General features: G+C 43.2%; 1 protein-coding gene across 2 annotated transcripts in view; it reads left to right on the top strand.

Moving 5' to 3' along the window:
- The first annotated feature begins 3,749 nt into the window (after nucleotides 1-3,749).
- Nucleotides 3,750-26,741, top strand: part of asic4a (acid-sensing (proton-gated) ion channel family member 4a) — a 101,244-nt gene continuing 78,252 nt past the window's right edge. Inside the window, exon 1 of one of the 2 annotated variants that reach the window (XM_021596998.3) lies at nucleotides 3,750-4,779. In XM_021596998.3, the coding sequence (XP_021452673.1) occupies nucleotides 4,204-4,779 (576 nt within the window). In that variant the 5' untranslated portion in view covers nucleotides 3,750-4,203. The remainder of the gene's footprint in view (nucleotides 4,780-26,741) is intronic. The other variant, XM_036974276.2, reaches the window with a different exon arrangement.

The raw sequence follows: 26,741 nt of genomic DNA on the forward strand, positions 1-26,741 counted from the left end.
CTTTGCATAGAGTTAATCAGGCTGTTGATTGTGGCCTGTGGAATGTTGTCCCACTCTTCTTCAATGGCTGTGTGAAGTTGCTGGATATTGGTGGGAACTGGGACACGTTGTCATACACATCGATCCAGAGCATCCCAAACATGCTTGATGGGTTACATGTCTTTGTATGCAGGCAATGGAGGAACTGGGACATTTTCAGCATCCAGGAAGTGTGTACAGATCCTTGCGACATGGGGCCGTGCGTTTTCATTCTGAAACATGAGGTGATGGCGGTGGATGAACGGCACGAAAATGGGCCTCATGATCTCGTCACGGTATATCTGTGCATTCAAATTGCCATCGATAAAATGCAATTGTGTTTGTTGTCTGTAGATTATGACTGTCCATACCCTAACCCCACCACCACCATGGGACACTCTGTTCACAACGTTGACCTCAGCAAACCGTTCGCCCACACGATGCCATACACGCTGTTTTCCACCTGAAGATGGGCTTCCTGGAGACAGTTTTTGACAGTTTATGCAGACATTCTTCGGTTGTGCATGCCCACAGTTTCATCAGCTGTCTGGGTGGACAACTTCTTTCCTCGCATTGAGGACAATACAGTGCCACCGACATGGCCCGCTACCAAAACCTGCGGGCTCTCCTTCACTGCAGCCAACGTAAGTAAAACGTTTAAATGTGTTAACCCTCGCAAGGCTGCCGGCCCAGACGGCAACCCCCGCCGCATCCTCAGAGCATGCGCAGACCTGCTGGCTGGTGTGTTTACAGACATATTCAATCAATCCTTATCCCAGTCTGCTGTTCCCACATGCTTCAAGAGGGCCACCATTGTTCCTGTTCCCAAGAAAGCTAAGGTAACGGAGTTAAATGACTATCGCCCCTTAGCACTCACTTCCGTCATCATGGAGTGATTTGAGAGACTAGTCAAGGATCATATCACCACCACCCTACCTGACACCCTAGACCCACTTCAATTTGTTTACCGCCCCAATAGGTCCACAGACGACGCAATCACAATCACACTGCACACTGCCATAACCCATCTGGACAAGAGGAATACCTATGTAAGAATGCTGCTCATCGACTACGGCTCAGCATTTAACACCATAGTACCCTCCAAACTCAACATTAAGCTCGAGAACCTGGGTCTCGACCCCGCCCTGTGCAACTGGGTTCTGGACTTCCTGACGGGCCGCCCCCAGGTGGTGAGGGTAGGAAACAACATCTCCACCCCGTTGATCCTCAACACTCCATCCCAGGACCTTCACATCCGGCTTCTTCATCTGCGGGATCGTCTGAGACCAGCCACCCGGACAGATGATGAAACTGTGGGTTTGCACAACCAAAGATTTTCTGCACAAACTGTGAGAAACAAGGAAACTCATCTGCGTGGTTGTCATCTTCACCAGGGTCTTGACCTGACTGCAGTTCGGCGTCGTAACCAACTACAGTGGGTAAATGCTCATCTTTGATGGCCACTGGCACGCTGGAGTAGTGTGGTCCTCACGGATGAATCACGTTTTCAACTGTACCGGGCATATGGCAGACAGCGTGTATATCGCCGTGTGGGTGAGCGGTTTGCTGATGTCAACGTTGTGAACAGAGTGCCCCATGGTGGTGGGTTGGTTATGGTATAGGCAGGCATAAGCTACAGACAACAAACGCAATTTAATTAAATCGATGGCAATTTCAATGCACAGAGATACTGTGATGAGATCCTGAGACCCGTTGTACATCCGCTGCCATCAACTCATGTTTCAGCATGAAAATGCACAGCCCCATGTCGCAAGGATCTGTACACACTTCCTGGATGCTGAAAATGTCCAAGTTCTTCCATGACCTGCATACTCACCAGACATATCACCCATTGAGCATGTTAGGGATGCTCTGGATCAATGTGTGCGACAGCATGTTCCAGTTCCCGCAAATATCCGGCAACTTCGCACAGCCATTGAAGAGGAGTGGGGCGACATTCCACAGGCCACAATCGACAGCCTGATTCACTCTATGCAAAGGAGATGTGTTGGCTGCATGAGGCAAACGGTGGTCACACCAAATACTGACCGGTTTTCTGATCCACGCCCCTACTTTTTTTTTAAGGTATCTGTGACCAACAGATGCGTATCTATATTCCCAGTTGTGGAATCCATAGATTTGTGCATAGTTTCCTTGTATGAACTGTAACTCATTGACATCGTTTAAACTGTTGCGGTTTATATATTTGATCCGTTAGTGTACTGTGTTTTTTGGGTTGTAAAGATGAAATAAACCTGTCTTGGCTAAATGCAAATATAATTCCCTCCATTATGAGGAATTGTTGAATTTGCCAGATGTGGCTGCTATATTTTTTGTAGGCAGGAATGAGAGCTGTACCCCCTCCCCCGGGATGACGGTCTGCCCTGCCCAGCCCTGTGTGGCTGTTGTAAAGAACCTCAGCATCTTCTGGGTATCTCTCAACAAAATACTTCATGTACAGCAGACCTCACTGCCAGAAGCATGGTTAATCCATCTAAACATCATTACCACCAAGTTAATGTAATATTCCTTAGACACGGTGTCTCAATGTATCTGTGCGGAATTATGATCAAGGGTCCATCCCTTTCTGTTTGACGGAGTAAAAACCCTCGTTGAAGTGACTACCATGACATTGATCAAGGGAGAAGGGTCAAGGGTATGGCTTCAGCAGCTACTTGAGGGCACTTTGTCAGCTCTCACTGTGGATGGGAATTTCCTTGGCTTGCGCAAACTAAGCGTATATCGATTGTTCTTGTCTTTTCAATCAATATCTGCATTCTTGATCATTTCTTCTTTCTATAATTTGACAAGATTTCATGCTATTCGGTTATTAACTTTCAGAAGTCAAAAGTAAACTTTCCTGCTGTTTCCCAGTTTTATTTAGTCCCCCCAGTCTACATAGTGAGTGAGTAAGAAAGGGGAGGGTCAGCGGGAAATATCTATTTGATGAAGCTTTTAAAAGCCTCATTGCCCCAGTAGTTCCTGGTTCAATCTGTAATCATCCTATATCCTCTACCCTCTCACCATCTCCACTTGAGAGGACTTGGCACGTACTGTATGTTGAATGCGTTTTAAATTCATCTTCAAACATGCCTTTTTCCTCTAAAGGTCCCAGCCATGTGTGATGTGAATCACATGACTAATCCAATTTAAAGGGGAATAACATGCATTAGGGAGCCCACTTTGGTGCCTCCCATTCACATCATTTTGTTTGGCAATCTGATAATGGCCGTTAATAACATGAAGGCGCACACTGTCAAAGAGGAGGAGTGGGTGGAAATCCATACTTTATTTCAACATCTCCAGCGTCATCACGGTCCCAGATCAGAAGGCATCCCCGAATTCAAATTCGTGCTGGAGCCTGTGACTATGCCATTAATTCCTGATAAGAAAGGACCGTTGTACTGCCTTCCTTAATCTCTGACAGATGCTTCAGCCGGATCGATAGTCTTTCACTTTTTTTTTGTTCCAAAGAGGAGATTGATTGCTAGGAGTTGCCTGGTGCTCCTTTTCACTTCTCTCACTCCTCATCATTGTTCTAATTAGGCATTCTCTGGGGATCTGAGGAGGTGGGGGGGGGGGCATTAAAAACTAGTGACACCCTGCAATTCTCATAAAGCACCGGATGTTTGGCAGAACAACCTTCGACCCTAACTTATTACGGTCAAGGAGTAAGACCGTTTCAAACAAGTGGATTAAGCAGGAGCGGGCTGTGGGAAGCAGAGTGACGTACAACGGGGGAAGTTGCAGCCCGCGCCAGTGAGGAGGAAATAATCACAGTGTTCCCTTCTCATGAATTATTAAGTAGCCCCCTGCCTCTTTTAGCTTGACTCAAAATGCTGCATTTTCATCTGTGGGTCTGAAGCGGAGAGCAAGGGTGTTTTTTTTGACAGCTGTATTACTGCTGATAAGCAAGACTCTGCGAGATGATCAAGTACTGAGACACGCATCCAGAACAGCAGCACAGCAGCACTATTCACTACGAGCAGTGGCAGTCAGTAGCAGCAGCAGGAGCAGCAGCAGCACTAACAGCAGCAGCAGCAACAGCAACTCTCTCGTGCCTTTTTCTTCTTCTTTGTGGAGTTGTAATCTGTTCTGAGGACAACAGCCAGAGAAGACGGGACAAGTGGATCAGGGCTGACAGCTGTCATCAAAACAACCCCAAACGCAGAGCTGGCTGCCCACATGCCGATCGAATTTGTTTGCAAAATCAAATTTGCAGAGGAGGATGAGAAGCAGAAAGGCAAGCAGGATGGGGACAAGGAGAGCCTGATTGAGGAGAGCTGCTCACCTCCAGCTAAGGACCTGGTCGGCTTCGCCAACTCCAGCTCTCTCCACGGGATTAACCACATCTTTGTCTCGGGGCGCCTGGGCATTCGGCAGACCCTCTGGGCACTTGCCTTTTTGGCTTCTCTGGCACTCTTTCTGTACCAGGCGGCAAAGTGTGCCATCTCTTACCTGGAGCACCCTCACGTCACCGCTCTGAATGAGGAAGCGAGCCCTGAGATGGTCTTTCCCGCTGTGACCATCTGCAACATCAACCGCTTCCGCTTCTCCGCTCTCACCGACGCCGACATCTACCACCTGGCTAACCTCACAGGTCTACCACCAAAAAACCGGGATGGCCACAAGCCCACCGATTTGGACTATCCTGCGCCGGACATGCAGGACATCTTCAACCGGACAGGACATCAGCTGGACGAGATGCTGAAGAGCTGCAACTTCAGTGGACAGAACTGCTCTGCTGAGGACTTCTCTGTGGTAAGTTGAAAAGTTTCCCAAAGTAGCTGACATACCTGTGTCTTGTTCTGAGAAAGAACATTTCATTCCGGGTTCTTCTGAACTAAAAAAACATTACAGATACTGAAAACACAGGGCATTAGAAAAATAAGTACACATGTGTTTGGAAGTTAAATATTCTGCAATTTGATCAAAAACACGGATCCTTGGACACTTTTCTTGTTTTTGCAAAGCACCTGGAGGCATGAAAGATAATGTTGGAGTCGGCTATATACTTTAAAGGCAGTGTAATTTAAATTCTCTGTGTTTTAGTGTTACTTCAAGAGCCATGTGCTTTTTACTGGGAAAAGCTTAAATAAATAGGATTCAGAGCTCTGTGTCTCTGTTATCTTTCGTCATATACAGGGGAGCAACAGTTCTCTAATGATTTCCTAGCGTTTGAGAATGTAACGGCATGGAACAACGGCTCTGGCTGCTCTCAAGAGAAAAATGGTTTGCAACTGAGAGAGAACACGGCCACAAAATTACCTTTTAAAAGCTAACTTCTCTCTCCCTCACGCCCTCTCTCTCTTTCTCTGTCTGGGATTGTGGCTCCCTAGCTCTCACAGCTCTTGTACCTTTCAGGAGGGAAGGAGTAATGTTCCACCAATGTTGTATTTCAATCTCGCTGCTGTTAAGATGAAATATTTAGAGACAGACATGATTTTTGCATTAGCCAGATTGACTAAAAGGAATTAAACCATTTCCATAAGCTTCTCTCACATCCAGTCATGTCCTCTCTCTCTCTCTCTCTCTCTCTCTCTCTCTCTCTCTCTCTCTCTCTCTCTCTCTCTCTCTCTCTCTCTCTCTCTCTCTCTCTCTCTCTCTCTCTCTCTCTCTCTCTCTCTCTCTCTCTCTCTCTCTCTCTCTCTCTCTCTCTCTCTCTCTCTCTCTCTCTCTCTCTCTCTCTCTCTCTCTCTCTCTCTCTCTCTCTCTCTCTCTCTCTCTCTCTCTCTCTCTCTCTCTCTCTGTGTGTGTGTGTTGTGCATGTGTGTGTTGTGCACTATTTATTAAAGCCACAGTCCTGATAGGAGATGGATTTTTTTTCTCCCTCTCTCAAGGAGGAACAGGAATATGCAATTGCTTTAGTGATGATAAAGTACTGGTGTCAAGTGTTAATAGGGTCTGTTGAACATTGATATGCTCACCTTCCTGAGACCCAAGGATTCTCTCTTATCGTGGTATTACACCGTTTTAACCTTTGATATGCCAAGTTACGGACCAAGGAAATAATGACGTGTCCTCCCTGATTTCAGTGGCTGTTGCAATGTATAGGCAGCTTTTTCCTCTTCGTAGTATTTCTGATCCTAAAGAATCACTCACATAGACATTTTACTACCGACTGACATGTACATTTAGTAAGATTTTACATTTTACATTTTGACATGCCAAGGAAAATGCCATGCATCCTAGGGGTGCAAAAAGATGGGTAAAGATGGCAAAACACTGGCAGCTGTGGAGATGTGATTCCAACAGTTTGTTATGCACTCGGGTTCAAGCTACAGTATTTCTACACCAGCTGATGAGAACGTCCTCTGACACGTTGACAGTCACTTCTCGCGCGGTACATTAATTAGGGGAGGATCGCGACGTCCAGGAACGGGGCTGTCCCGTGTCAGCTGTTGAAACCTTGCTAGTTCTCTTGGGTGGGGAGTGACTTCAGCACAGATGTAAGATCCCATAGAAAGTTCCTTAAGTTGCTGTTCTTTCTCTGTATAGCTCTGTGGTCGGCATTTGGGGGGGGGGGGGGGGGGGGGGGCTGTCAGTTAGATTTGTTACAGGCTTCCTACTTCTTCCACGCATGACATGTCATTTACTGCACCCCCAAGGGCAGCAGAACTTGGAGGGAGCGTCCGTGTGAGGAGCCAGTCAGCCTGGGTTGGGAGCTCTGAGTGAGGGCAGACAGGGATTGGATGTGAGGGATGTGCTCTAGCTAGCTAACAGATGTTAAGCCCAGCCACAGAGTTTCTTTCACATGGCATTTACTCCACTTTTCATGTGTGCGTGCCTCTGAGGTGCGTGGAGCAACAGAAGTGTGCACCACAGTAGCTAAGGCTGAATATTAAACTAACTCAATGGAAGCATGGTTATTACAGTTGAAATGCTATTAATCACAAGCACACTAATACACTAACACGCATGCACACGCACACGCACACGCACACACACACACACACACACACACACACACACACACACACACACACACACACACACACACACACACACACACACACACGTGCGCTCTCCATCTCTCTCTGTACACGCATTCATTCTTCTTCTTCTCATTGATTTGCATTTAGCGGGATTGCCTAGTTGCACAGCGTCGTGAGTTTCAGTGGATCGTTTGGAGGTCTCCAGATGTTTTGTTCCGGTAATGACTAAGATGGTGCTCAGGAGAAGAGTCTGATGAATAGTCTCATCACAAGGCCTTTGTCGTTTCGTTTTTTTTTTTACCTCAAGAAACATTCCGTCTGTCTTTATCCTTTTACTGCAGTCGGGTAAATCAGGGTCACGTACAAATCACCAGCAAATCTACTTTGAAACAAAAGTGTACTCAACTCACACACATGGTTATGGGCTAACCTGTGCCATGTCAGATATGGAGTTGAAATGTATTCAATTTTGAGTTTGCATCCCCATATTACACATTACAGTATATACATCAAAGAAGACTGAAATATAACAAAACCGTTTGACGTAGAAACATCGGATTTTCAGCGCAATTTTTTGAAATAATGTTGATTAATTATGAAACGATGAAAAATACGAATACATTCCACCCATGAAGCCACCAGGTCATTTGATTGCAGGAAAGAGATACTACCTTGAAACTGCCATTTTGTTTTGATCTTTTTCTACTGTTTTTAAGAAATGGTCTCTCACAACACTTGAATGGTCACAAGTTAGACACAAACACAACATTTTATTGAAAAATAAGTGTGTCACTGTGCGTCTGAATCGTGTGCTTTGAAAAGCAATAATTGGAAAGGGAAAAAGGAATTCAAACCATGCATTTGCGCTCGAGGCACTCAAGACCCTACCAAGATAGAGATACATAGCAATTTATTATACATTCTGGTGAAATGATTGTTGAAGGAAAATAGGCATAGTTCAAAACCTGTGTCTTTGTCATCCAAACACAGTAGCTCCATGGAACCGTATCGTCAGAAACACCTTGGATGAAAGTGGACTATCAAAGACCTGTTGTTATTTCTCAGAAGATTGATAGGTGTATTTTTAGGAGCGGTTCTTCTGCATTGAAAGGAAAAATGCAAAGAAAAAGGCAGCTACTAGCATAGTCGTATTGTTTTATTTGTACAGATACCCAATGTTAGCCATTCCCAGTCCATATTCAATTCACCAACCTGTTTTCCATAGAGGTCATGTTGTTTCATATTGAATCTAAGAATGTGTTGACTGGTCAACAAATAGAAAAACAAAAAGATGATCGATTTTAGGATGCGATCGTACATAATTATGCATCAAAATGATTTGTTTCCCTTCGATACCTTTGCTGATTGGTAGCATTGTTTGACTAGCATTTTCTGCCATTTTTTTATAATAAAAAAAGTCATATTATTGACTCAGATGAATTCATCAGCACCAGATAGAGCTAACTCAACATGCCTTGACGCTTTGTTGTTCATTTTTGTAACCTCAGGATAATTGTTCATTCATTGTGTGGCGCTATCGTGTGGATCTGGCAGAGAGCCTTTGGCTTTTTAAACAGGATATTTTGCATTTGTTTGCTCTCTGTCGGCTCTGTTTGCAGCTGCATTATCAGATTTATCTCTCAGCCAGGACAGAACCCTTCTGCATATGTTCACGGGGTTAACTAAGTGGCGTTGGACTTGTAATGGTGTGCAGCAACCTATGAAACCTGGGTTAACGCAGTCGCCATTAAAGGTCCCCCGTCTGCAGTTTGTCATTCCTGCGTGTTAAGTCTATGTTGAGTGGCTGCTGTGTTTTAGTAGACAATAAAAAATGTAACGACGTGAACCTGAATGGTTGACTATTCTTGATCTCCACCTCATCTATTTTGATCATATTCTAAGGGTTGGAACAAGGATGATTCAAATCAATAGTATGCAGAAGTGTTCGGCAAGCATGTAATGGTGATGCTGTTGTTGATCCTTACCGAGGCTGACAACTGCCTAACTTGAGATCTGGGGGCTTTGTTCACACGAGCTCCAGTGAATTTCCTATAGGCAAAAACTCCCAGTCAACAACAAAAGGCACTCTCTAGATCTGATTCCTTTGTGTCGTCCTGTGAGAAGTTTTCCCATGAACAGGTGCTCTGTGTTGTGTCTCTGTGTGGCTGGCACCCACTCTCTCCCGGGGTGGCATGTCTCTTTTGTCTTGGAGTGAGTGCTGCACATGACGCGCAGGAGTATGTGAATGACAGTTCTCCCCAGTGGGTTCAGCGTCTGCCCCCCCCGCGCCCCTCCCCGCATCCCTCCAGCCCCCTGATAGAGACAGAGGACTGGGGACCATGGAAAGTGACCGCTTTTCTGGAGCTCCATCTGAAACAGCCTGTCAATTAGCCAATCCAGTTCCACTGCTGTGGGCCTCTTTCCCTCCAGTCTTCGCAGCTTACCATGCTACTCCACATTTGATGTGCAGACTCACTCTGAATTCAGAGCCCGTCTTCGGTTGGGATATGAGCAGCTCGCCAGACCAATGCACAGTCTGTGTAGTTATTGCTCCTACACGTGTAAAGAATACCCCAGTTGATCCCACATCATGCTGCTCTGATGGGGGATATGTGAAGAGTACAGTCGGTGGAACCTATTCCAGCCCTGTCCCACATACTGTCCTCCTCCACGCTGCCACACTCGCTAGAGATGAATTACAGTAAAATTGGTCGGCTGCTTTACTCGATATGCATCATCAACATCTAATCAGATAAATCCCACCTGTGACCAGTTATTGTATGATACAAAATCAAACAGTTTATTTTTTAAGGGGGGGGATTTGGCTTTTTTAAATCATTTCTGATCACATTTAAAACGTCTTACCTCTGCAATGTTTGGAGCACTAGGCTGTATATCAGATGAAGCTAGAGCTTAGGGATGGCTTTTAACTCCACGATAAAGGCTTCTAATGCTCTGGTGCAGTTAACCCCCTCTAACCTCTGGGAGTCTTTACTCACATACACATATGTCTCCTTTTGATAACTAGTACACCAAGCTGTTGGTTGTGTGTGTATGTGTGTGTGTGTGTGTGTGTGTGTGTGTGTGTGTGTGTGTGTGTGTGTGTGTGTGTGTGTGTGTGTGTGTTTCATCACCGGCTGAAGGACTTGATTCAACAAGATTGATAATAACCCCTAACTTTGTGGCCCTCCCCCTTCCAATGGATCGATAAATCCTTCAGTCAGATTGCTTCCCAGCCCTTAAGCCTGGTGTGACTAATTATCTGGTTGCTGTGTTTTGGGCCGAGCCTCTGCTGCATTTGTTAGTGCTGCCAGAGCCCATGTTCGAGTTAGATGTGAACATTTCTATTGGAAGAAACACAGAGTGGTTGGCCAAACTCGGTCAATACGCCAGACCTTTCCTCATTTACATGTAAAGGGTGCTCCAATGGTCTAGTACTGCTACGAATTGAACCATGAGCAGCCATTTCCACACCTCATACAATAGTGGGTTGAAAATACACTCTGCATTCTCTATGTATGTTTTCAAAAACCGTGCTTACAGTCTCCATCGTGAATACAGTAAGGCTGCATTCCAAGTTGCTCCCTATTCCCTTTGCGTGAGCAGTAGTCCACTATATAGGGAATAGTGCACTAAGTAATGCGCGATATAGAGAATAGGGCATCATTTGGGTGGCAGCCTAGGTGATGATGACGAAAGCTGCTGACCAAAGATGCACTGTAAACTCTTTCCTTTCTTCAGGGGAGCAAGCCGTGAGAGTCCCCGAAATACATTAGTGGAAATGCGTGTGAAAAACGAATCAAGCCTGCTTTTAGACCAGATAATGGATGTGTGCCTCTCATTTCCTTTTACCAGTATCACTTAATTACCTTGAAGGAGGCAGCACATTTGAACATTTCAAAGAGATTTCAACTGTAGAAACCATTGTGGCTGCGATTTGCATTGGAAATGTCATTGATCACTCGGACTACCATTCAGCGGCAGGAAATAGCAAGGAGCACAAATGTCACGGTAGCATATCTACCCCCAGCGCTATCTGTGTCTGCATGAGGAACTGCCCGTGCCTGGTGTATCTGCCTGGCTGGAGAATTGGCTTGCGTCCTGAATTATGTCTAATGTCACTTGGCTCGGCCCCCTCGCTGATCTTTCGCGTGTGGCCTGGCCCCACACTTGCAATACATTATCGATGCGGGATTTCGCAAACATTTGATCTCAATTGCTGTGCCGAGTGTATATCATTCTTTGCATATTTTCCACTATTGCTCAAAAGATTGCCGCAAACCAGGTATGCCCTCTATTGACCCGCAGTGCCGTTGGGTGCCAGGTGTGACATTCTGTCTCCGATCTATTAAACCCTAACAGTGTCCCGAAGACAACACGGAACCTAGAACCCCTTCCCCCGTGAGAGAGGTTTGGTAAAACCATAGTGTTATGGCTACATTTGAAATGGCTGTTAACGGATTGTGGAATGGTTCACGACGGTTACATTTGAGCCAACTGCAAATACACTGCCTGGGGTTGACCCCGCACAGACGTCTTGTGTAATCATAGAAATCCCTTTTGAGTCATGTCAAAGCTTTCTGAGCGATACGGTGACGTAGTGTGATGGAGAATGCCAGTACGGTAACGCGGATGCCTCCCAGTTGCCATCGTAGCAATCCTTTGCTAAGAGATGTGATCAAAATGTGTGCCTGAAGTATTCCTTGTAATTGCGTATAGTGCAATATAGGCTAGACTCTGGAAACCACTACGGCCTGATTTAATAAGCATTTACACTATAGTGCAAAGTTTGCGCCCTTTTTTAGTTTCCGAAGGGAATTTAGCTTTGTCCCTTCCTCCCCTAACATCAGCTTTGTCCCCTCCTCCCCTAACATCAGCTTTGTCCCTTCCTCCCCTAACATCAGCTTTGTCCCTTCCTCCCCTAACTTAGAACATCAGATTTATATGGTGGTGCACGGTAACTGTAAATTGATATCCGTTACGTTGAGTGGAAAAAGAGGGATTATATTTCAACAAAGTAAAGATGGAAATAACCTTTTGAAGGTATTTTAGTTACTAATACCTAACAATAATTTTTAAAAAATGAAAAAAGGGATTGAATACATTCAAACAAAGTAAAGAGAGAATTTCTGAAGGTAGTTACTTGAACAAGGTTTTTATAGTACCTTGAATAAAGTTATGCCCACACGATTTTCACGATCGTTGGCATATTTCTATTTCTGTACATAGGCTAATCTTTCCAGACAGACAATTTCCCCATGTGCCAGATGTGGAGATGTGATGTTGACAAACCACTCGACCTTCAGACGCACAAAAATGCCACCTGATTTATCTCCGTGCTTGATTTCCCACCTCTCATTTTGTCATCCTGCTAGTACATTTCACTTATGAAGTGCTTGAGGTGCAGGAAACACATTACAGTGGAAGGAACTGCACTAAAAAAGCAACCAAATGACTTCTTGTTAGATTCCAATATGATATTAATAAATGCTTTTTGTTGTGGATATACACACATTTACACAACTTAAAGTAAACAAACTGTTTAATTCTGGTGCTGCAGCAGATGACACGACTGGAGCCAAGACCATTACTGTGCTTGGTTGGTTCCTGGGTTGGCCGGACAGGGCCCGGACCGTGTCCCTCTGGGCTGTGGTGGGATGGTCGGATCTACTCTTCCTGGCCTTTTCGTCATCTGCCTGACACAGGGCTTTCACCTTGTGTGCGTCTCAAATGGCACCATGTTCCCTGAACCGTGCCCGACATTTGACAAGAGCCCTATAGGCCCCTATGGGCCCTGGTCAAAAGAAGTGCAGTATATGGGAAATAGTGTGTCATTTAGGATGCTGCTCCTGGATTACCGTCTCTTGAAGTGACTTTTGTTGATATGCTGTTGATCATGTCTGGATCCAAGGTTGTGACCGTATGTGATGGAGCAAGGGCATCCAGCAGCATTTAGGAGGATGGCCTTTAATTCAGTGTTGACGTTCAGAAATGATTTAGATTGAACTCACATGAACCCGGCTGAAGTAGGAGGACATGTCCTTCAGAAATTGTTTTTCAGTTCTGCTAATCATCCTCCCCGTATGTTATTACCTAAACTAATTATACCACATTTTTCTGATTGTACATTTTTTGTTGTCTTAATGAGTCAGATAAGCGGCATTCCTCGCTTTAACAGCAGTGTTTGATGTGCTAGTTGTTGTCTTTGTTATTGTACTCCTCCTCCCTGAGAGTGTTGTCAAGATTTACTCTGTTTATCCTAATGTATGCTGTTGAGAAGGTTTTGCGCATCTCATTGTCAATAACGTGAAATACGGCCCTGCTCCCTAAATGACGTCTCCGTTCAATAACCTATTAAAGTTGAAACACAGATAACTTGGCACGCACCAGGAAATGTCTGCTGACATTGATCCAGTGGGGTGAGGACCTAGTGGCTCCGATTAACACTGCTGTCCCTAGAGGGAAGTCCCTTTGGCCATTGATAGCAACACTGTCCTCATGTCCTGGGTTCCCCTCATGACCATAGGAACATTCTTCTTCATGAGGACCTAAGTTGGAAGTCTAAAAGGGGGAAAAGAGATACTTGGACATGGGAGAGTCCTGCCCACCACCAAACACTGTTTCTGAAAACGTATGCCAAGTGAAGAGCTTACTGGTTTGTCTCGGCTCACATCTTTATCATATATTTTTCACCTTTTAATATCAACATCACACCTGTTAGATACTGTCGGTGAAATCCAATACACATGACTGCATGACTTTTCTTTTAAAAAATCAGAGCAGAATCTGTGAAAAAGCACCTTGTATTTTGTTGATGGTGAGATGCATAAAACGAAGCACTTATTTTAACAGCAAAATTCACAGCACTTTTGACGATCAGCACTGTGTGTGTGTGTGTGTGTGCGTGTGTGCATGTGCGCGTGCACGTGTGTGGGTGTGTGTGTGTGGGTGTGTGTGTGTGCAGCTGATAGGAGCACTTGAATGTAAATACTCTAATTAGAGCTTCTCCGTTTGTGATTTTCTCATCTAAAGATAAGTTAAGATCATATGTCCTTTCCTGGGAGAAGAATGTAAATCGCTTTTCCTCTAAATGCCCTCGGGACACACCAAAAAAAAGATAGATCTTTTCAAATTTGTGATCTCATCCATTTCATAACAAACACCGTGATAAGGGCGTCACTTAGAATAAATATGGCCATTAATGAGGTATGGCATCCCTTTCTGTCCATGTTTACGTGTGTCCTTGACATTCTCTCTGAGGCAGCATCCCCAAATAGCAACCTATTCCCTATATGGTAGTGCACTACTTTTGACCAGGGCCCCATGGCCTTTGCCATAGGGCTGTAGTCAAAAGTAGTGCACTATACATGGATTAGGTTGCCATTTGGTTACAGAGCGTTAGAGTAAAGGAAGGACGGTATAATAGCATGCTTCGGAAACAGATCTCCAATGTCCAGGGAAGAAATAAATGCCACGCCGCTTCACTCACAAATCACCACACTTTTTTCATTTCGTCTGTGACCTTCACCGTCGACTCAGTTCTATGGGAAATTAACAGGATGCTAATGTTTCATTAGTAGGTGTACCATAATGAAAGTTCTCCCCTGAGACTGCTTGTGTATTCTTTCCCATATTAGCTATAATATCTCTTAACTGACAGTTAATTAGCAAGTTGAGGTAATACGCTAATATATAAATAATCACCACGACATTGAGGGACATCAGGGAAGATAATGTGCAATAGGACCTGAGATATAGGAGTGAGATGGAGATATATTGAACGAGACTTGTCATTGTAAAAAAAAAATTGTCGGCTCCTTGTGCCCGAAAGAGGCCTTGACAATATCATTTATGCTCGTGAATCCATTTTATTCTGGAATATTGATGATCTAATAGCTATTATCATACTTTCTGTAGAGAGCTTGGGGTATTATTTGACAGCTCCTGAGGAAGCGCAACAGCTATGGATCGATATCAGCGGAGTACTATACATGACTATGTTATGATTATACACTCCAGCTATAGTAGAAAGGAGATGAGAACGGCTGATTTGAATGAGCGCCACGCCCCTTGGCACAGCTTTTTCTTCCCAAAGCGGTGCTCAGTGGGAAACAGAGTGGTCAGCGAGATTGCGCTTGTCCCTTGCTGTCCACTTCTGTGCTGGACCAGTTGGTTCGGGAGCTAAATTGGAGCCACCCCGTGTGCCAACTTTCCATATGCTATTGGAGTGTTCCAAACGGGGGGCGTTATCTGCCTTTCCTTTCCTGCCCCTCTGACTCCGCTTGTATTGAAGTCAAGCAGATTTCCTACTCAGAAAGAGCACCTTTACACAATGGATTCACCCTTTAGTAAGGTAGAAATCACAAGGCACCGACAGAACTGGACTGCCAGTCACTGCTCTCTATCTCTGTGTTAAGGTGCATGGCATCTTTCAGGGGGGAAAAAACGGGCCTGTTTGTGGCATGTAACGTCTGTTCATAAACAAATGTTTAAAAACTATACATTTGGGAGCATAATATTTATTTTAGATTTGGATCGCAAACGAACAACGAATCAAAAATGAATTATTCAGCCGTCCACAAGATTAACATCGTGTACTTTTTGCTTGAATAATTAAACGTCCCGCTGGATCAATTGAGTTAAGGAAGGAAGATCAATCTGAAACCAGCATCGTATCAAGTAGGTAAAATGATGCTCAGGAGAAGTCACCTTTAACCACGCGCCTCGTTCAAATGCAGATAATGTCGGATGAAGACCTGAGACCTCTTCACACGAAACATGTACACAGATAGACACTGAATAAATAAAGGCCTTCTTTCTCCCAAACACTGGAATAAGTTACAGAGGATTAGCATCTCATTACAAAGGAGTGCTGTGAATTGTGGACAAAGGGGCGTGAGGGAGCAAAAAAAAGGGGACTGGGAGAGTTCCCTCTCTGAATACGAAAGAGGTCGTGGACGCTGGGTTCCTCCCGGGAGCGCTGGATAAACATGCATTGACTATGGATTGACACCGCAACAGAGAAAATGTGCCAAAAATGGTTCTGTTATTGCGGCAAACTTGCTATGAGACATGATTACACTCCCTGCTTTAGTTCCGTCCGAGGTGGTGCATCCAGGTTGGACATTTCACAGCAATAACTCCCAACCTAAACTGTGTGAGCTGTTTGAGTAAACACTATCTTGGGCGAGACAGTTTGCCACAGAGATATATTGGAAAAAGCTTACAAGTCTCCTGCTGCTGGCCAGTCTGCGTTCTGTGCCATGAGCATGCAATTGCCCTTGATTCCACTCCCCACTGATAAGTGTACACGCTCAGTCGTGCAGCAAAGACTCGTTGACAGTAGCTACGCTGCATCTGATTCTGAAGGACAACGAATACGCTCTCCCTAATTTGGATATTGTAGTGTGTTGTGTTTATGGTTAGTTGGATAAAGCAGCCCAATGATGCAGTTCTATCTTATTTTCAAGTTGCTTATGGGAAAACGTCCAGTCTGTATTCCTCTCAACTGTTTGATGAAACTTGGAAGTGGGTCTGCTCAGACTCCGCTGCTCCACTCCCCATGAGAGCTACATTAGCCTGTATACTGGCTGATTTGGTAGGCAGATGTCTCAGGGCAGTGTGTGGGAAGGGTAGGAGTGAAATCCTAGATGGCCTCAGTGACAGACGGCGTCCCATTGCACCACTTCAAGTGATACAAACAGGATCTTCACAAAAGTGAGTTAAATTGCATGGTCACGTGACGTTACACTTGCATCTGAAAAACTCGAAGCAATTTCTTTTCACCATTGATTGGGGAGTGAGTTGTGATTCACACAACTCATATTTGTGTTGACCAGTACACAATGGAACCAGGGTATATCAGTAACTGTGATACATCAATTATAATGTATGGATCAGAATACACCACTAGAGTAAGGGTGCGTTTTCTCCCACAAAGCTGCAGAATTGGAGATGTAGGAATATGTCCGTGTCTGTCTTCTCCATATGATGGCTTACCTTGCTGTACTTATCTGCTGTTGTATACAGAGCCTTCGGAAAGTATTCAGACCCCTTGACTTTTTCCACATTTTGTTACGTTACAGCCTTATTCTAAAATGGATTAAACAAAACAATTTCCTCAGAAATCTACACACAATAACCCATAATGACAAAGCAAAAACAGGTTCTTAGAAATGTACGCAAATTTATTAAAAACGAAAAACAGAAATACCATATTTACAGAAGACCCTTTGCTATGAGACTCGAAATTGAGCTCAGGTGCATCCTGTTTCCATTGATCATCCTTGAGATGTTTCTTCAACTTCATTGGAGTCCACCTGTGGTAAATTCAATTAATTAGACTTGATTTGGAAAGGCACACACCTGTCTATATAGACCGTCGTGAGACAGGTTAGTCTCACGATTAAAACATTGTCCCATAGTTGACAGTCCATGTCAGAGCAAAAGCCAAGCCAGGAGGTAGGCCAAATTGAGCAATCGGGGGAGAAGGGCATTGGTCAGGGAGTTGACCAAGAACCCGATGGTCACTGACAGAGATCTAGAGTTCCTCTGTGGAGATGTGAGAACCTTCCAGAAGGACATCCATCTCTGCAGCACTCCACCAATCAGGCCTTTATGGTAATGTCGCCAGACGGAAGCCAATACTCAATGAAAGGCAGATGAAAGCCTGATTGGAGTTTGCCAAAAGGTACTTAAAGACTCTCAGACCACGAGAAACAAGATTCTCTGGTCTGATGAAACCAAGATTGACCTCTTTGGCTTGAATGTCAAGCGTCATGTCTGGAGGAAACCAGGCACCGCTCATCACTTGACCATTACCATCCCTACAGTGAAGCATGGTGGTGGCAGCATCATGCTGTGGGGATGTTCTTCAGCGGCAGGGACTGGGAGACTAGTCAGGATAGAGGGAAAGATGAACAGAGCAAAGTACAGAGAGATATTATTATTTTATTAATTAGCAAAAATGTCAAACTGTTTTTGCTTCGTCATTATGGAGTATTGTATGTAGTTTGATGAGGGGGAAAAAACAATGTAATCCATTTTAGAATAAGGCTGTAACCTAACAAAATGTGGAAAAAGTCAAGGGGTCTGAATACTTTCCGAAGGCACTGTACATCTTAAATTTCCTCCCCATAGCAACTCCCATTCTAGCAACATGTTCACCTGCAGTGGTGGATAATTCCTTAATCCCCCGACAATCCACTAGCATTTAGTGTGTGGGAATGCAGAATATTGGTGATGACCTTGGTAAACACTGACAGGATACACTTTTTTATTAATATTGCTGAAGTCAGTCGAGATTGTATTATTTAAATTACCCCAGCCATTATCACCTTGGCTGCTGTAGGTTAATTCACCTCCTTCAATCTACAAACGCATAGCCTATTAGCTACACATTTGTAATGTTATACCCCTGAAAGATGGGAAATATGAGAAATGATTCACACTGGCATGTAGCTACTGTTCAGTCAGTTGTAATGATGAATTGCATAAAATCCTTAACTCTTTACATACATATCTCTTTTGTCAAATTACATAGCGTTCACATTTGTATTCCTAGGCATTACTAATGAATGGAGTACACAGATTATTGTTAGAATATGATTTACAATTCTGTAATATATTTTATTTAAAAAATATATATACATATATTTGTTTTTAGTTTAACCTTTATTTAACTAGGCAAGTCCGTTAAGAATAAATTGTTATTTACAATGACGGCCTACCCCGGCCAAACCCGGACGACGCTGGGCCAGTTGTGCGCCGCCCTATGAGACTCTCAATCACGGCCGGATGTGATTCAGCCTGGAATCCCACCAGGGACTGTAGTGACGCCCCTTGCACTGAGATGCAGTGCCTTAGACCGCTGCGTCACTCGAGAGCTCAAAGGAAGCGATGTAGTAGTCAAAGGTGGGTAATGGGTAAATTATAAACTCCAGTGGGCGATTGAGATGAGCCAAACAACCACCGATATAAACAAAAACGTATGACATTCTTACAACTGTATCGTTTGCATTTTAATGTAGGCCTAAAGGGAACATAGGCCGTGTGGAGATGTTCATATTGAAGCATCAACAAACAAAATGTGTTCCTAACTCGTTTGATAAGATTAGTAGGCCTACATATTTTCTCTGAGGACCCCACACAGGAGGGCCCTGACCCGAAGTTTGGGAACCACCGTTCTCTCTCTCTCTCTCTGCTTGCTTCCTCTCTCTATTACCCATTTCGGACAGAAGGTGTGGTATTATTACCTGTAAAAATGTTTTACGGCAATGTTTAAATGATCCCCTTTCAAACAGCCCCTTATTTGCCACGTTCTTGCAGGTTTTATACATATCAGTAGGTAACAGTCACATTATGATTGGTTGGGGGCAGGGGGCGTTGTTTAACCAAGAGGGCTATTTGCATTTCAAATTAGGGAGAAACAATGGAAATGTTAATGAATTTACCTGCAAAAAAAGCAGAGAATAATTCACATAGACCTGAAACCAGTATTTTGGTTAAAGGGCCTGTGAAAATGCAGGAATCATGACTAGGTCTTTAGGTTGGTCTTATTTTCAAACAGGTTTTTTTACCACCTTCCCCTTTCAGATAAATAAAAAAAAAAACAGGCAAAAAGAAACAGGCATAGTACATTAGTGGGATTTCGGTCGGTGTATGAAAAGGATATCTGTCTCCTCTGCTTCCTCCTGCATGCAGCCTGCCTCAGCCTCACCACTGAGCGCCACATTCATGTCTGTAACCTACTCTCTGTAAAGCAAAGTTATTATTATTATTTAGCAGCCTATTTTTTTTGCTCCAGCTAAAATAGGCTTTGTTTAACATGAGCCAGCTAGAAGGAGGACGTCAGAGGCTAAGTAATACTAGCCAGAGCCCTTCAAAGATATTGCAATAGAAGTCTCTGCCGGCTGATACCCACCTGACTGTAAGCGACTATTTACTAGTTGTGCACTCCTTCTCCGAATGTATTTTTTGTTGGTTTGAAGGAATGGCTGTAGACAAGGAGGAAGTCGAGGGACGGTTTAAAAATTGCCTTTTGTCCGACGTTTCGCAAACTGTCAGCGTCTCTAGTTGCCTACTTGAGCCCGCTCTGAACTGGTAGTTCGTTTCATGTCTCAGGCCCTCGAGGTCTGCGCCGCGAAAGGGTGGAGTTAGCCATTTGAGAGAGTGGTGTAGGTGCTGCTAAAAAGGCAAATCCGGGGAACGCAGGCAAACATAACGAACAAACTACTGTTCATGAATCCACTCGTTCACAAAGAGGCATATGCGATGAGATCAAGAATATAAACGTTCTGAGCATCGAACAACGCTGGGAGCACTATTTAGATGTTGACCCGTAGGCTAATTGATTTTCTCTATTTTGTACTATTTACATATACAGTGTGTGTATATATATATATATATATATATATATATATATATATATATATATATATATATATATATATATATATAGTAAAAATAAAGAAAATCTCTCTCTCTCTCTATATATATATATATACACTGGACAAAAATTATGAATGCAACATGTAAAGTGTTTTCCATATGCACATAAAGCTTATTTCTCTCAAATTTGGAGCATACATTTGTCTGTTAGTGAGCATTTATCCTTTGCCAAGATAATCCACCTGACAGGTGTGGCATATCAAGAAGCTGATTAAACAGAATGATCATTACATAGATGCACATTGTGTTGGGGACAATAAAAGGCCACTCCAAAATGTACAGTTTTGTCACACAACACAATGCCACAGATGTCTCAAGTTTTTGGGGAGCGTACAATCTAACGTTGTTTTAGAGAATTTGGCAGTAAGTTCAACCGGCCTCACAACCACAGACCGCGTGTAACCACATTCGCCTAGGACCTCCACATCCGGCTTCTTCACCTGCGGGATCGTTTGAGACCAGCCACCCGGACAGCTGATGAAACTGTGGGTTTGCACAACCTAAAATGTCTACACAACCTGTCAGAAACCGTCTCATGGAAGCTCATCTGTGTGCTCGTTGTCCTCTCCAGGGTCTTGACCTGACTGCAGTTTGGCGTCATAACCGACTTCAGTGGGCAAATGCTCACCTCCAATGCCCGCTGGCACACTGGAGAAGTGTGCTCTTCACGGATGAATTCCGGTTTCAACTGTACCGGCCAGATGGCAGACAGCATGTAAGGCGTCGTGCTGGAGAGCGGTTTGCTAATGTCAACGTTTGTAACAGACTGCCCCATGATGACAGTGGGGTTATGGTATGGGAAAGCATAAGCTACAGACAACGAACACAATGTAATTTTATCGATGGCAATTTGAATGCACAGAGATACCGTGACAAGAGTCCCGTTGTCATGCCATTCATCTGCCTCCATCACCCCATGTTTCAGCATGATAATGCACAGCCCCATGTGGCAAGGATCTGTACACAATTCCTGGAAGCTGAAAATGTCCCAGTTCTTCGATGGCCTGCATACTCACCAGACACGTCACTCCATTGTGCATGTTTGGGATGCTCTGGATCGACGTGTATAACATCATGTTCCAATTTTCGCCAAAATCCATCAACTTCGCACATCCATTGAAGAGGAGTGGGACAACATTTCACATGCCACAATCAACAGCCTGATCAACTCTATCTGAAGGAGATGTCGTGCTGCATGAGGTAAATGGTGGTCACACCAGATACTGGCTGGTTTTAGGATGCATACCTGTATTCCCAATCATGTGAAATCCATAGATTAGGACCTAATTAATATATATATATATATTATATACTGTAACTCAGTAAAATCTTTGGTTCAGTGTGTGTATATATATATATATATATATATATATATATATGTATATAGTTTATTTTATATGAAAACATTACAGCGGTCCGGACCTCAGTGTCTTCATATGTAGTTACAGCCCTGGTTAGGTCTAGACTAGATTTCGACGATGAGGGCTTTAGATCCCAAAGACTGATGAGGTATGAAAGACGGGCAACTGCTCCTTTTAAAAATATTGACGATGGGATTTGTGAGGAATATTACTCCAGCATTCTCCCCACGCTCTCAACTTTAAGATCTTTTGATCACCCAACCTAGGAGACGTCCAACTCGTGATTTACCCTCCTTTTTTTATCATCCCTACGATCATCTATCTTATGCTAGGATATGGAGTCTGGATTCTGCCTGTTTATTCTATCTTCCTGATTACAACAGGTTCCAGAGCTGTCTGTCTGGCCTTGCCAGCAGTCAGCAGAAGGCTTTGTGGGGGTGGGTGGGTTTGCGGAGGTGGGTAGTGTGGGCGGGGTGCTGCTGGTTTAGTTGATGGTGGAATTAATCTCCCACACTGAGAAATCAGGTCTTGTGTTCTCCCTCTAGATACTGGAACTTTGATCAAGCCCTTATGTGATTAGACGCTGACCCTGACATGACAGGCCCCAGAAAGTTTTAAAAGAAGAAGAAAAAAAAGAAGGAAAAAAAAAAAACATTTCTTCTGATCTGACGGGTAAACCAGGAAAAGCCTGAAATATTCTGAAGGTGTCTTTCCTGCCTCTCTCACATCGTCTTGCGGGTAATAAAGATTTAATGTATTCATTTTACTCTGGCAAAAATTGCAATCTATAATGACCTGACATTTTTTTTTTTTTTTTTAACTAGCCAGCAGCCTCATGATTTGAATGTTAACCAGAGTCCCGCTCAACTCCAGGTAGTAACTAGTGGGAGAGGCATACTTTGAATTACACACCTGTGAATGCAGAGATGCATGTTTTGAATCCATCCGTATTATTCATTTGTTTATATTTTGCATACATTTTTATAGTATGTCAGAGGACTTTGGTTTTCTAGAATGTTCTATGACTCATAGAATGTGCAATTTGAATCAATGGCAGAAATGAAGATGGAATAGACAGAAAGGTAGTCTCTTGTTAGTGGAATGGATATTAGTTGATCTGAATGTCAAATAGAGTAGGGTGAATTAGGAATAAGTGGGACACTTTTTGCAACCTCTTACGACATCTATCCAGCATATTAGCCCAACACATGATACATTTCTGAAATCCTCAAGATTTTTTTTCCTAATCACACAAAAAGGACTAATGTTGATATTATATTCACACCCATTTGGGCACACTGAGTCAAAACCATATTTTCAGTTTGCATTTGGTCAATTGGGACAGCAGGTTGGATAAAATGGGATAGCCTTAATTGTACCCTAACGATAATTCAATTACATTGTGTGTGATTAGGAAACATCGTGATCATGTGTTGGGCTAATATGTTGGATGGATGTTGAAAGAGGTTACAGAATACAGAAACGCATAAAATTCTGCTTGGTGCCATTGGTGCCAAAAATGAACATGATAACAGTACTAAAATAACCAGAGCCCTGGCTAACCTAAGTACAGGGGGTCCTTAATGTAAACGGGATCTCTTTCCATTGGAAAAACCTATAAGATTATCACCACCTTAGCTACTCAGTGATGTCCTACTTTAGCTACAGTTGAAGTCAGCAGTTTACATACACTTATGTTGGAGTCATTTAAAACTCATTTTTCAACCACTCTACACATTTCTTGTTAACAAACTATAGTTTTGGCAAGTCGGTTAGGACGTCTACTTTGTGGATGACACAAGTCATTTTTCCAACAATTGTTAACAGACAGATTATTCCACTTATAATTCACTCCATCACAATTCCAGTGGGTCAGAAGATTACATACACTAAGTTGTGCCTTTAAAAGCTTGGAAAATTCCAGAAAATTATGTCATGGCTTTAGAAGCTTCTGATAGGCAAATTTACATCATTTTAGTAAATTGGAGGTGTACCTGCGGATGTATCTCAAGGTTTACCTTCAAACTCAGTGCCTCTTTGCTTGACATCATGGGGAAATCAAAAGAAATTAGCCAAGTTCTCAGAATTTTTTTTGTAGACCTCCACAAGTCTGGTTCATCCTTGGGAGGAATTTCCAAACGGCTGAAGGTACCACATTCATCTGTACAAACAATAGTATGCAAGTAAAATCACCATGGGACCATGTAGCCGTCATACCGCTCAGGAAGGAGACAACCTCTGTCTCCTAGAGATGAACATACTTTGGTGCGAAAAGTGCAAATCAATCCCAGAACAACAGCAAAGGACCTTGTGAAGATGCTGGAGGAAACAGGTACAAAAGTATCTATATCCACAGTAAAACGAGTCCTATATCGACAACCTGAAAGGCCACTCAGCAAGGAAGATGCCACTGCTCCAAAACCGCCAATAAAAAGTCAGACTACGGTTTGCAACTGCACATGGGGACAAAGATCTTACTTTTTGGAGAAATGTCCTCTGGTCTGATGAAACAAAAATAGAACTGTTTGGCCATAATGACCATCGTTATGTTTGGAGGAAAAAGGGGGATGCTTGCAAGCCAAAGGCCACCATCCCAACCGTGAAGCACATGGGTGGCAGCATCATGTTGTGAGGATGCTTTGCTGCAGTAGGGACTGGTGCATTTCACAAAATAGATGGCATCACGAGGCAGGAAAATTATGTGGATATATTGAAGCAACGTCTCAAGACATCAGTCAGGTTAAAGTTTGGTCGCAAATGAGTCTTCCAAATGGACAATAACCCCAAGCATACTTCCAAAGTTGTGGCAAAATGGCTTAAGGACAACGAAGTCAAGGTATTGCAGTGGCCATCACAAAGCCCTCTCCTCAATCCTATAGAAAATTTGTGGGCAGAACTGAAAAAGCGTGTGTGAGCAAGGAAGCCTACAAACCTGACTCAGTTACACCAGCTCTGTCAGGAGTAATGGGCCAAAATTCACCCAACTTATTGTGGGAAGCTTGTGGAAGGCTACCCAAAACATTTGACCCAAGTTAAACAATTTAAAGGCAGTGCTACCAAATACTAATTGAGTGCATGTAAACTTCTGACCCACTGGGAATGTGATGAAATAAATCAAATCTGAAATCTCTACTATTATTCTAACATTTCACATTCCTAAAATAAAGTGGTGATCCTACCTGAACTAAGATAGGGAATTTTTACTAGGATTAAATGTCAGGAATTTTGAAACTGAGTTTAAATGTATTTGGCTAAGTTGTATTTAAACTTCTGACTTCAACTGTAGCTATGAAGTGGGACAACAACAACAAAAAATGACTGAATTACAAAATACATTCATACATTTTTTGTTTTTAAATGTTTTATTTTGATGCACCAGTACGTACGTATCTAGTACATGTGTACATTTACATCACCATTTTTCATTGTGCACTATTTATGACAGCTTTGTCCTGTTTTGATGCTAAATGAAACTTTGTCACTGACCTTATCGTGTGCTTCGCAGCGTGAGCTCCCTGTTAGAACCTTGTTCTGCCCACCTCTATGATGACACACCAATGAAGTAATGTGATTTTTATCATGTGATTTCTCTGCAAGGGCTTAGTAACAATAGTTTTGATTCTCACTTGTCAGATCAAGAACTGAACACATCAGGATTAAGCTGTCCCAGTATATATGACATCCCACTTTTTCTGAATTCACCCTATGTTATAAAACTACCTGATCGGTGTGTTCCGCCTATCTTTAGAGTTCAGTTCCTCCTTTCAACCTTTGTTTGGGTTAAACTGCAACGCCTGAACTTCAGAGGCTGCATACTGGCTGTGCGTGTGTCAGGCCTCAATGTATTAAGTTCAGTCTAAAGCTATTTAGCAGCTTTGGCATGAAAAGTCATGGAGATTAGAAAGAGGGTGGATAGTTGATTATTTAGCATTCTGTTTGGTTCTCCCCACCATGCCTGGAGTTGCTTAGAAGACTTGAAATGCCTGTCGGAATCTCTTTAACGTAGCTTTCTACTCCATCCTCGGGTACCTCTATTGCTTTTTACCACATCAGCCTGGCCACTTTCCCATAATCTCCATTGGTAATGAGATCTAGAAGATTCGGGGCAATGTTGTCTCTACTGAGAAGCCCTCTGCAAAAAGGAATACTTCTTCCCACAGGCTATTATGGCATTTTGAGGGCGGTGGAGGTCAAATACTGGTACAAAAAATTGTACAAAAAAAACAACATTATTTTAATGCAGGTACTACTAAGCTTCTTGGGTTTTACACCAAATATGTAAAAGTGAGTCATGCATTATGATTCTTAATTGATATTTTTAAACTTTATTTCACTAGGCAAGTCAGAACAAATTCTTATTTACAATGACGGCCTAGGAACAGTGGGTTAACTTGCCTTGTCCAGGGGAAGAACGACAGTTTTTTACCTCGTCAGCTCAGGGATTCAATCTAGCAATCTTTCGGTTACTGGCCCAACGCTCTAACCACCTGGCTACCTTGATTACTGCATTGTTGTCGTTAGAGCTCGCAAGAAAGGCATTTCACTGTACTTGTGCATTTGCAGGAATATTATACATGTTTACAGGAATACAGTCCACCCCCCAAATTCAACCAAGCTTTCATATTACGTCGTGTTGATAGTGACCAATGCAGAACACAGAAAATATCCTTAAATGAACAGATGGATACGTATTTAATATTCCACCCATCAAACTAAAAATCAGTTCCAGTCCTTTTTATTTATTAATGTTCAAATATTTTTTGCACAAGAAATATACAGTTCTATACAGACAACAGACCAGTTTTTCCACTTAAGAAGTGTGTTCAGGGACTTATCTGGAGATTCACACACATTTAGTAAGCTTTCCTCAGCAACTCATAAGGGACACTGGCAGTACAGAAGATGTGAACGATACTCAACACAATTGGCCAAGAGATGGAAAAGACATTCAACCTCAAGGGATCCTCTAACATTAGCG

Source organism: Oncorhynchus mykiss, chromosome 3 (genome assembly GCF_057628025.1).
Source record: "Oncorhynchus mykiss isolate SJ-2025 chromosome 3, ASM5762802v1, whole genome shotgun sequence".
Taxonomy (NCBI): Eukaryota; Metazoa; Chordata; class Actinopteri; order Salmoniformes; family Salmonidae; genus Oncorhynchus; species Oncorhynchus mykiss.